General features: G+C 35.6%; 1 protein-coding gene across 1 annotated transcript; it reads left to right on the forward strand.

Moving 5' to 3' along the window:
- Positions 1-5,620: 5,620 nt before the first annotated feature.
- Positions 5,621-12,504, forward strand: LOC112529131 (cryptochrome-1). Its single transcript, XM_025140206.1, has 4 exons — positions 5,621-6,284; positions 8,547-8,768; positions 10,344-11,050; positions 11,626-12,504. Exons 1-4 carry the CDS (start codon positions 5,966-5,968, stop codon positions 12,226-12,228), a joined length of 1,851 nt encoding a protein of 616 aa, XP_024995974.1. The 5' UTR covers positions 5,621-5,965; the 3' UTR covers positions 12,229-12,504.
- The last annotated feature ends 391 nt before the right edge of the window (positions 12,505-12,895 follow it).

The raw sequence follows: 12,895 nt of genomic DNA on the forward strand, positions 1-12,895 counted from the left end.
GAGAATGGTATATTTGTTTTTTTTAATGTAAGTACTTTTTTCGTTCAAAAAATATTTATGAACTTGATCGTTCAAAATATGAAAATCCATTGTTTTTTCGTACCTTTTTCACTAACAAAATGTATTTAACATATTTTAGAAAGTCCAAGGACTTATTTAACAGGTTTTGTAAAGTCCAAGGACTTAATCGTTCCAAACAGTAAAGTCCGTTGGTTTTTTTTGAACTTTTCCCTATATTATAAATGTGATCACATGACACCCTGATCACATAACAACCTGATCAAATACCTAAATCGGGGATTTATCCCCAATTGGGTTTTACGGTTTGAGCTCAAGACCAAGTTTCCAACTAATTAATAAAAAATGTGTTAATTCTTATTTAATTTTGAAAAGAAAAGTATGCTCATAATTACTGATTGAATAACTATTTTGTTGATCATCTCTCTCATTGATTTGATGATAATCCCTTTTACCTTTTCGAAGTATTATGTTTCTATATTTTCAGTTCTAGCGATCATCACTGAGTTTGTTCAGTGTTCGTTAAAACATGTATTGTAATCCTATAGCGACAACGATACTTCAAGAAGACAAAACTCACATCCAAGAACCTTCAGTGAATGTCGAAGACTGAAACTGAAGAATAGTGACTAGTGCGTTCGTGATTTGAAGCGGTATTCAGTGAATACAACTTGGTCAACATACGTGTGAAAACTGCACAAGCCTCAGTGAATGCTGAAGAAACCTCGAGTGTTATTCCAGTATTCAGTGATCAAATTAAGCTTGCCATGTACGATTGTTTTTGTCTTGTCCTTCCACACATAAAAGACAAACCCATACCCTCTCAAGAGTATAATACTGCACAGAGCCGACTAGTCGACTCTAGTGCTCACCAACTCCATGAAAGGATGTCTGCTCATGAATAAACAATAGTACTATTCACTGTAGTAAAGAACAAGATTTCCTCTAAAAGCTTGACGCGTGTTCTACCTCTTCTGAATTGCATTTAATGCAATGGGTATAAATAGCTGAATGCTCTCCTCACTTATGCACCACAACACATACATACACTTATCTTCAAGCAAGTTAAAATTTCTCTCTAATTCTAAGGTTCATACCCATGAAGAACACCTTTCTGTCTTTATCTTTTCGATAAATTTCTTATATTTGCTAAGTATATCTGTGTGTAATTCTAGATTGTGTTAGATAGGTTTTCTTTACCTTTTTTTATTTCCGCAAACAATCTGTAAAAATCTGTATTGATCCTTCTATATCAATATATATTTTTAAAATTGAAAGTTTCTGTGTTTGTATTCMCCCCCCCCCCCTTCTACAAACTATTTGACTCTAAACTCTTGTAGATCCGGATGTGACCAACATCTTTTAATTAATATGTAATTGTTTGTTATCTCTCTAAAATGTTCTATAAAAAGAAAGCTCGGGAGCTCGGGCCAAAGACCCTCAGCTCTGATGCATCATGCAAACTACGCCTCCTCACCCCACTTAGTGGATCACGCGACCCACGACGTGGCCACGCATGCATTGTACTTGCATTAAACCCCCACCATAAACCCGACAAATCATTCAAGGTCCACTTAAATGTAAAAGCTTATAAAGTCATTCCATATTTGGATCTCTACCAATGCGGAATGGAAATAAGAACTTTCAGACTCACTATTTCAACATAAGACTCCAACAATTACTACATCAAGCAATAGAAACACATCTAAACAAGATTTCTTGCATCACGTTTTATCATATCGTCATTTTTAAACATACATTCAAATACCCCTATCAATGTTTAATGTTTTATAATTTTCATCCATATGGTTTGCGAAAACATCAGATTTTGTTCTTATAGTTTAGAAACTACAATACATTCCTTGTGGTTTCGACATTTCTTTGAATTTGCTAATGACTATTAACTAGCATTGTTACGTGTACCTTATGTGTCTTTCATGTGAGGGAAATTTCATCATATTCCTTTTTCTTTATTAAGGTTTTTTTATTGTACATATTTATTCTCATATTTATTAAGGTTGAGCAAGAACATGAACGCTGAACAACAACATACAAAGGGTATAGAGAGAAAAATGGGTGCCAAGAGAAAATATGAAGATGATGGTTCATGGCTTCAAAGGGTTTTATTCACGAAGAACCAATGTTCTAGAAAGCTCGTCGCGACAATCGTCGTGGTGTGTCATGACTTAAGACTTCTGTCTAATGCTATGTTAAGCATGTGGCATTCCATGGTCCAATGCGTGATTTTTGTAACACAATATTTGATTTTTCTCACCATCTTACTTTTTTTTTAATATATAACCTAATTTTAAATGGTTAATACCATTAAATCATTGAGTAATAGTAGAAAACAAATGCTTATATATAATATTATATAAGATATACAAATTTGTTGCCATAAGCCACGCCCTAAACAACGTCGTGGCCTCGTCGTGACTTCTAAGACTTAAGGTTTGACTTGGCCACCATGTCACGCTTCACACTATTTAGGGTGCGTTTGGTGCGCAGACAAGACTGAACAGGACATGACGGGACATGACAGGACAGTTGTTCAGCGTTTGGTAAGACAGGACAGGACATGACAGAACTGGTTAAAATGACCAATTTACCCCCAGCAAAATCATTCCAAAATCAATCTTAATTAAAGGCATGCCTAAGAAATGCATTCTGGTAACAGTGGGATCAATAGTCAATAAAGATTTGATCTTTTTGTTGATAAACCCAGGAATAGAAAAAGACAATTGCATCAATAGTCATAGTTAAGCTAGAACATGCATTCGCCCCAAAAAAGATGAATCAATAGCAAACATGAATCAGAAACAACAAATAAAATGCAAATCGAGTAGAAATATGAATCAGAAACAGCAAACAAACATAAATCAGGTGCTGTCAAGTTCTTCTAAATCGAGTTATGCAAAATCGAGAAGGTCGATTACCTGAGAGTATGGAGAAAGGAGGGCAATCGTGTACCTGATGTAACAAACCCTAAATCGTGCAGATATAACAAACCCTAAATCGTTCCAAACATAGCAAACAGAGGGCAATCGTGTACCTGATGAAGGAGAAGGTAGGGTGCGATGGAAAGGAACTCGTCGAGATAGGGCAATAAAGCAAACAGCCGATGGAAAGGAACTCGTCGAGATGAAATCAGGCGGACCGTCGGACTGCCGTTGCCGGTCGTCGATTGATGAAGGTGAGGTAGGGTAGGATGGAATGGAGGAGCGATGGAATGGAGGACCTGATAGGGAAGGCGGGGAAGGACGCACGAGAAGTGAGGGTATATTAGTAAAAAGAACCTTGTTCTACTTAGTTCTAGGGGGTAAGGGTGAACACCCGTGTCCTATCCTTGTTCAGGTTAGTTCCACTTAATAACACACCAAACATGGGACAATTGTGTCATGTCCTGTCCTGTCCCACCCTGTTCCATGCACCAAACGCACCCTTAGAGCCTTACATAGAACATGTGATTCTCGAACTGGTTTTATTTGTTTCCTTGATTTTATGTAAAAATCGTGTGCTCATCTCTTTTCTTGCATCATCAAACATAGAATAAGTTATACCCTTTTCGGCCACTAGTATGTATGTCAAGAGGAAAGGGATTGAAGATTTTTATTTCTTTTTCTTCTCACTACAACAAAATTGAGTTTATAGAACGCTACCAATTTTAAAGCATCCTATTAGACTGCTTTATAGGATCAAAAAAAATAAAAGGTTGTATCTAAAGGCATTGTAATAAGTTTATAAGACGTTTTTGGATGTCTTAACAAGTTTTATAGGATATTTTTAACACAAACTGTCACATTAGCTATTTTATATAACACTATTTGAAAAAATGTCTTATAAAAACAAATGTTCTATAAAAAGATGGGTTTTTAAGACACTTTTTCAAAAGTGTCCCTCAAAATAGGTAATGAGATTATATCCCATAGAATTTGTTAAGTCGCCCAAAAACGTCCTATAAACTTATTACAACGCCTTTAGATAAAACTTTTTACTTTTTGGTCCTATAAATTAAGTCTCATAAAATAGTGTAATATGACACTTTGAAATTGGTAACGTCCTATAAACTCAACTTAATTATAATGTCTTAAATGCAACCAAACTTGTACGTACGGATTGTGAGGTTGTATCATGAAAAAGTAACAAAAATTAGGTAAAAGAAATTATCATCATAATAAGAAGCATTTAATGGAGTCGGTTAACGACCATTAAGATCATAATCAAAATTGTAACAAGAAAATATATTTTGTAATTTGCAAATTGTGGTGACGAGAAACAAAGTTTTCACCAAACACGTGATGGAATTATAAAAGTACAATCAACTCTATTATTTTTTGTAATCATGATTCATGATGAAGGGTGTCCTTATGTGACTTGTTACTTGAGTTAAACGGTTTGCAATATTTATATAATCCTATTTAGGTATGACGGTTCGACTCATTTAAAAGTATAATCTATCTTTTGCGGTTTGCGATGGATTAGTGGGTTAATAGTATATATAAACTTAACAAACGAAATGTGATGAATACTAAATATATACCCAGCGAAGTTTTTACAATCATATATATATATATATATATATATATATATATAGAGGGTTGGATTCATGTGAGACTAACCTATTTTCATGAGACCTGTGAGATCATTTTTTTACACTTGAAACTTTACAGCAAAACGTTGTGAAGGTAAAAAAAAAGTTGAACTTTCACAGTGTTTTACTGTGAAGGTTATCTTCACAACGTTTTGCTGGGAAGTTTCAACTGTAAAAAAGTGGTCTCACGAGTCTCATAAAAACATGCTAGTTTCACGTGATCCCAAGTCTCTCTCTCTACACACACACACACGCACACGTGCGCGCACGCACACACACACACACATACACATACACACACACACACATATATATATATATATATATTAATAATTTGCAAAATTTTATATGATATTTGTTGACTTTATGTTTGTATTTTTTAGCTCATTGTCCAGGTTACCAAAAGAGATTCATCATCAAACAATAATGATAAAGAATTTAATTGAAAAAAAATTATTGAAATCATTTTTGCAGCAACAATAAATAGATATATCTGAGAATATGAATGATGTTGATAGATATTTGATTGAAGAATCTATCAATTTAAAAACTTTCTCATTTGATGTTGTATTTTAGTAAAAATAAAATGTTCATAGTTGTATCGTTTTACTATAACAACATTATTTTTATATGACATATTAGTGATCTTAATATAATATTTTATAAGACGAAACAAAAAATATAATATCCAAAAATATTATAATATTTACAGTACACTTTTAAAACGATGTAAAACCCACTCCCCTCATCATTTCCATGCCTAATTTACGACCGTTTGGTTAAAGTTCATTTACAATCTCTCTCCTCTTATTTAGCTTTAAACTTTATGGTTTTCCCAATGGTAAAAAGGTAAAACAGAGACTATGATTGCATGTATAACATTTATGGTGGCCCCATCTCCGTATCCAGTAAAACCTGCTCTGCTCTGGATCAACGTGAATCTCGTCACATGATTTCTGATTATAAAATGCCTCCATATATCTTTATTTTTCCATTGCCAATTAGGATAAAACAACACTACCCATTTGCTCAAACAAACCCATGTGAAAGCAATCCCCATCTCATATTCATCGATGAATCGTCCATCGTCATCCTCCTTCTCGTAGTTTCTTCAAACAAATAAGTATAACACGTCATTTTTTTTTTCTCATCTGGGTTCCTTTTTAATCATGCCAAATCCCTTCACTTTCCCTTCTCGATATTGGGTTTTCCTGATTCATGTGAAAAATGGTTGAATCTTGAGATCAGATTGTGTCGAATCTTCATAGTCAAAGATTGCTTTCTAGACTTTATGTAGGGTTTTCAAGAATATGTGATTTTTTAGTCGAATTGAAGTGGAATTTAAGGGGGAAATTGATGGATAACAGTGGGAATTGTAAGACGATTGTTTGGTTTAGGAGGGATCTGAGGATCGAAGATAATCCAGCCCTAGCTGCAGCTGCAAGAGATGGGTCTGTTTTTGCTGTGTTCATATGGTGTCCTAAAGAAGAACAACAATTTTACCCTGGTAGGGTTTCAAGATGGTGGTTGAAGCAATCTTTGATCCATTTAGGGCAGTCTTTGAGATCACTTGGAGCTCATCTTGTTTTCATGAAAGCTCAGAATACTATTTCTGCTCTTATTGAATGCATCACTGCTATTGGTGCTACAAAAGTAGTGTATAATCAACTTTATGGTATGCATACCCTCCTCTGCTTCTTATCTTTAAGATTAGTAATTGGTACATTTTGACTTTGTGGTCAAACTAGTTATTTCCAAATTGGAAGTTTGACAGAGATTTATTGTTGTAAGTCTTGAATTCTAGTAGCTTTTTATTACATATTATATTGATTTTAATGTAGTAGCTTTGTTTCCTCTGAAGTTGTTAGATCTATGTCAATTTGCATCCTGGAAATTTCATGCTTGACTGCAAAACTCAAAAGGGAATTCTAGTTTCTGAACCTACTAGCTCCGTGCATGGGTCTTTTGGTTAAATGACCTTGGGTTTTTTTAATCCATGAGCTTCTAATAAGTTTTTTTTGGGTAATAGTGGGTTTCCGAGCCAACTTATGCCCACCGACTAATCCCTGGGCGACCTCGAATGGCCTGGATTCATTAAAGGTCCTTCTAACAAATTTGAGACTGTCACCCGTTAATTAGAAGAATCTCACTTCCATACACAAGAATGCCTAGAAACCTATTAGGAGGTAATGGTTTAGAAAGGACTTGTTAGGAGGTCATTTAACTAAATAACCCCTCCTGCTTGGCCTTTTCGAACAAAACGGACCTGTTAAGTCCCATATGGAGTAGGGTCCACGGAGGTGCATGACCTTTTAGAATTACGTTTTATCAATTATTTTTTATTTTCCTCTAATTTGAATATACAAATAGATTATTTTACATTTTTGTGTGTTGAATGTCTTAAATTTGATTATTAGAATCATCCTTCCGATTATATGTAATACTCCGATAGCTATATACGCTTCAAACTTAGACAATAAGACATAATACAACATTTTGGACTCTAAGCAAGATGTGTGCTACTAAAACCAATAAGACATAATACAACATTTTGGATGTAATAGGAAACCTATGAGTGTAGGTGAATTTGCATTGTTGTAAAAATGAGTTTGAGGGCTATAGATTGGTAGTCGGCTAAAGTTGATCATGAAATATGCGCTCTCCATTACTGGTTAGACTTCAAGAAACATGACGTAAATGATTGTTTTTCCTTATTAGGCTATAGATACATCAGTAAGAGTATCTAATGAGATATTTAATTGGAATTTATCATTACCTACGAAGAACATGGCACTACCCTTCTCCAGTGGCCTTGGATCCATTCTTGTATGAACTCCAGGAATCCCATGTCTTGATGTGTAAACTGTTGTGTGTTTCCTATAGAAGGAGAAGCAATTTCCTGTTTAAATTTGTATATTAGATACTTTAAGATGGTTTCCTTATGCCATGGAGTTGAAACATGAATTCCGTGATGAAGAAATGGGAAAAGCCTTCTATTCCTCTTGCTAAATGGTTTCTAGAGTTGGTTATAGTGTTGGAATACTGTAATAGAGCATTATTACACCAATTTTGCATGAAAACTTTTTTTGGTATATGAGCATAACCTTTTTGATTTTAGTCATATTATATGAATTGACACGGAGTATTGTTCAACAATCATTATAAGTAGTTTTGTAACTATGAAACCTAAGCTATCTTTAATCTCTTGATGACAAATTGGATAGTGAGGTAAATTTGAACGAGGGGAAATGAGAAACCCAAGAATCCCCCAATGATATCATCATGATTCTTATCTTTTACTATTTAAAAAACCCAAGAACAACACTCCTCGCCAGGAGTGGGGTGGAAACATTTTTTGGTGCCCATTAATGCATCCCAGTTCATTGAAAATTGAAAAGAAAGTTCATATTGTATGTTTTTAGAGGAAAATAGTCGTGAAAGGAAGACCTCTACATTGAAACTGCTTAGGATTGACCTCAATGATGTTTGCTAATTTTAGAATGACCTTTAGGCTATTGAGAGAATTTGTTATAGACGACATATAACTTGCCCACCACCACCCAAAAAAATAAAATAGAAAAAAATAAAGATAATTCTGGTTAGGCCCAAGATGGAATTATGCATCTGGTTCTTCCTTGTTCTTCAGTTTTCTCTAGAAACGGGTTACTCTTCCAATAAGGGATTCATCAAGATGAACATAAATAGTAAGGTTTTACGTTCATGTCAAATTCAGGGTCCTATCAGGGAATAATAGTCAAATAATTGAGTTGCAAAGATCAGAATCTTGTCGTTTTTTGAACTATGGAACTCAACTGTATTATTATCTTGAGCATTAAAAGACCAATTCACCATATGACTTGGTACAATTGATATTCTTTGTTCTTCTTCCTTCTACAGTTTTGGTTATTCTTAGAGATTTGATTTGTATTTGTTTCAGATCCTGTTTCACTTGTTCGTGATCACAATATAAAACAAAAGCTTGGGGAGCTTGGTGTTCCTGTTCAAACCTACAATGCTGACTTGTTGTATGAGCCATGGGAAGTATACAATGGTGAAGGTTATGCTTTTACAACTTTTAATGCATATTGGGACAAATGCTTGAAAATGCAAAAGAATCCTATTATACATCTTCCTCCATGCCGATTGGTGCAAGCCACAGGTAAGCTTCGTTCTCCTAGATGCTAAAAAATCACCATCACTTGTGTATCCAATTGATGCAAACTCTCTAAATGTTCATGATTGTATAAACAAAACTTCAACAACAAATTTTTAGCCCGAGCAAGTTTGTTTATTAATGATGGGTGTTTGGGGCACCTTGTGCACACCTTGACTAATCCCATGGGGCCCTGAAGATAACTAGGAAAATCCCCAGTGGCCCTGAGGACGCTCGAACAAATGGCCTAGGCTCAATATGGAACCTGATGAGGTGTTCATGGAAACAACCGCCCTACTATTTGGGGTGGATGACAGGTCTGCGTTTGACCTCTTGATTTGAATAAAAGTATTCACATTGTTCAATTATTATTTATATTTGGACTTGGACATCATTATTCTTATATATTTTTTTGTTGAATACTAAAATATGTTGAGTTAATTATGCATATATATATATATATACATATATATATAATTCTAATTATTATATGAACCTCTATTTTTGGACCATTTTACCATTGCGATAACCGCTATTTTAAATCACTTTCCTGAACGCGATTTCAATTCTTTTTATCTTTTGTAACAGCATAGCTGTGTACATCTCACCCCCAAGCCGCACCTCTGGGGGGTATATGTGCTCGTTTGGTTTGGTTTATAGAAATATAGACATGAATCCACCTCGAGCATGAAATGTGAATAATCATCCTTTCATGCACCACCATCATAGGCCAATTTCTTTCTCAAATCACTCTTCATTACTTTTTACATGTGAATGTTTTCCGAAATTTGCCTCTCCTAACGAGTTCCTCTTGGTGCAAGTACTTGTTGAAGTACAAACCGTTTCTTTTGTTCCATAAACAATGCTTCTTCCGTCCCAAAATAAGTGGCCACAATAAAAAAAATACAGTTTTTAAAATATGCACTTTTTAATTTATTGAATGACAATTTTATCCTTAATAAATATCACCACAAATTCTTCAAACATTTTTCTCCCACTAATGAAACTCTTCACCTCAACACTTAAATATTTGTGCTTCATAATTAAGAGTAGGATTGGAAGTTTTAGTTAATTATAACTATTTATTTTGAAAGTTGACGCCTGTTTTGAGACAAACTTAAATAGAAATGTGGACACTTACTTTGGGACCAAGGAAGTATACAAAATGTGACTTTTGAGGTCAGAAAAAACTATTCTTCTACTCTAAAGTTGATACGAATTCATTAAATTTCAAATGATCTTTCAACCTTAAATATAAACAGAAAACAAGTGTGAAATTGTAACGCCCGTATGAATTACTCTTTCTGCCTCCTTGGAATTGCAACAGTTCCATTTGGAATCACTTACAGTTTCTTCATGGACATTGGATCATTTTTTTTCTATCTATATAATATTTATATACCTGAAATGAACTCACAAACCCTTCTCATCTTTGGTGAGGTTTGAATCCCTCACCTCCCGGGAGACTGGGTTCTATTGGTAACCTGGACACCGTTAGGCCAGAGGCCCTTTTCTTAAACTCAAAAGCCAAAACATAGGTCTAAATCATTCTTTGCGCTTCTTATGGTGGACTAATAACAGGATTAGTGGAAGATTTTGCAATTGAGAAGCTCGGTCTTGAAGACGAATCAGAAAAACCAAGCAATGCATTACTTGGAAGAGGGTGGTCCCCAGGTTGGATAAACGCCAACGAAGCTCTTACCACCTTCGTAGAAAACCATCTGCTTGATTACGCAAACAATAGGCTAAAAGTGACTGGAAACTCCACATCAATTCTATCTCCATATATTCATTTCGGTGAAATCAGCGTCAGAAAAGTTTTTCACAGCGTGATAATGAAGCAGATTCTGTGGGCAAAAGAACAAAACCATAATGGAGAAAAGAGCGTAGCTTGTTTTCTTAGATCCATCGGGTTTAGAGAATATTCGCGTTATATTTGTTTTAACTTCCCATTTACGCACGAAAGATCACTTCTAAGCAACTTGAAGTTCTTCCCTTGGCAAACGAATCAGGCACATTTTAAGTCTTGGAGACAGGGTCGAACTGGTTATCCGTTGGTCGACGCAGGAATGCGAGAGCTTTGGGCCACCGGATGGCTTCACAATAAAATCAGAGTGATTACCGCGAGTTTCTTGGTTAAATGTTTGTTGTTGCCATGGCAATGGGGGATGAAATATTTTTGGGATACACTCTTGGATGCGGATCTTGAAAGTGATATTCTTGGTTGGCAGTATATATCTGGGAGCTTGCCCGATGGGCATGAGCTTCATCGTCTCGATAACCCTGAGGTACGTCGTGCTCCCATGATCTTTTAAATAATTGTACTAGTGGTTAGTGGTTACAATATTTTAAATTGGCCGGTTGACTTTTCAAACAAGAGAATGCAAAAACGGAAACTATGCTATGCAAGAATGAGTATTGGACAAGAAGTGACAGGTTGCAGTTTGTCGAAAATCTCCCATTCTTGGAAACTGTAGTGTTCTTTAGGCATTTATGCGAAACCCTGGTTAGTTGACGATGAAAAACTAACACTTCTTAAAAATATATATATGCATACGTGCTGGAGTCCCACATTGGATGAACTTTGACCATTTCTTCTCACTAATATGTTGGTATCAGAACGCCAATGTCTATCATTCTAGGGACTCGACACTCTTGGACAATCTGTGCCCGTCTAACCCCCACTTGACATCTAGGACAATATGTGCATGTTTATCCTCCGTTGGAGGAGGCGTGTTGGAGTCCCACATTGGCTAGATATGGCCACTTCTCTTCAATGTATGTTGAGCCGCCTCCTCTCCTTGGGGCTCTTTTTCACATATTTTTTACAATGCTAAAAATATTCGACTTCTTGGTGAATCAGGTTCAGGGATTCAAGTTCGATCCGGAGGGCGAATATGTGAGACAATGGCTACCTGAGCTAGCACGAATGCCAACAGAATGGATCCATCATCCATGGAATGCACCTACACTTGTGCTCCAAGCCGCAGGAGTTGAGTTAGGATTAAACTATCCAAAACCCATTATTGACATCGAACTTGCAAGAGATAATTTAACAAGCGCCATACTACTGATGAACGAGAAAGAATCCGCTTCAAAGCAACAAGACAACTGCAATGGAACAAATGAAGTCGTCTTTGATAACTGTGATCCTGAAAATCCCCCCATCCCTAAAGTTCTCCTCAAAAAAGAAAAGGCCCCATGTCCATCAACATCTTCAAATGATCAGAAGGTACCCTCAATGCATAAAGATGCTCCATTACCCAATAATAATAACAACAAAAAGAGATCAAAACCTTCAGAAGGGCAAGAACCCGATGAATATAACTTGCAAGATTGTAAAACGGAAAGTGAGTTCTCGAAAACAGATGATGATTTGTGTTCTACGGCTGTTTCATCTTCAGCTAATAAGAAACAAGCCACTGGAACCAGTAGTTTAGGTTCTCCGTTTCTGATCCTCAAGTAGCACGAGAAAGTGGTGGTTATGAAAACAAGCAGATGGTTAGTAGTAGTTCATCCCTTCTCTGTTATATATTCGGTATCTTTTAAGTAGTCGATGCTTGAATTCTGAAACTCAGATCTTAACCAATTAATGCTTGTTTCAAAACGATCTTAATATTAAGTGAAGCTGCATCAAGCTTGTCTGTATCTGTTCTTTTTGCAAGATATGCTCTTGCTTTTCAATCGTTAGGTGGCGTTTGGTTTGTAGAATGTGATATGTCAGTGTTGGAATATGTTAAAAGGAATTGAAATCCAAAGGAAATGGGATGGAATATAATCAGGTTGACCACATGTTTGGTTGGCATAAGTCTGTTTGATTTTCTGGTTTGGGCCGAGTTCATGGACCAACTTGTTTGCTAGGCTTTATGCATCTAATGATTCTATGGGAATTTTTAGAAGTGAAATGGATGGAACTACTGGTACATCTTCTGGTTATTGTTCTTCAAACATATATTTTCTGTGTTGGTTTTAGGGTTCGTTTACCCAAATGCTTACCTGGTAAGTACTTATTGCTAAGAGTCAACATTCTAACTTACTTTACCAGGTAAGATTGTATTCCATCAAAACGATATCGTATGCAACAATTTCCCTAGTAAATGCTTACAAGGTAAGAATCTTCACCCTCACTTAAT

The sequence above is a fragment of the Cynara cardunculus genome (genome assembly GCF_001531365.2).
Source record: "Cynara cardunculus var. scolymus isolate 2C chromosome LG 16, CcrdV1, whole genome shotgun sequence".
NCBI classification, from domain to species: Eukaryota; Viridiplantae; Streptophyta; class Magnoliopsida; order Asterales; family Asteraceae; genus Cynara; species Cynara cardunculus.

Bases quoted from the DNA above. Each gene is read 5' to 3' on its own strand.
- LOC112529131 (XM_025140206.1), top strand. From the start codon at position 5,966: ATGGATAACAGTGGGAATTGTAAGACGATTGTTTGGTTTAGGAGGGAT. The intron at 8,769-10,343 runs GTAAGCTTCGTT...GACTAATAACAG, and splicing joins CCGATTGGTGCAAGCCACAG to GATTAGTGGAAGATTTTGCA. The intron at 11,051-11,625 runs GTACGTCGTGCT...TTGGTGAATCAG, and splicing joins ATCGTCTCGATAACCCTGAG to GTTCAGGGATTCAAGTTCGA.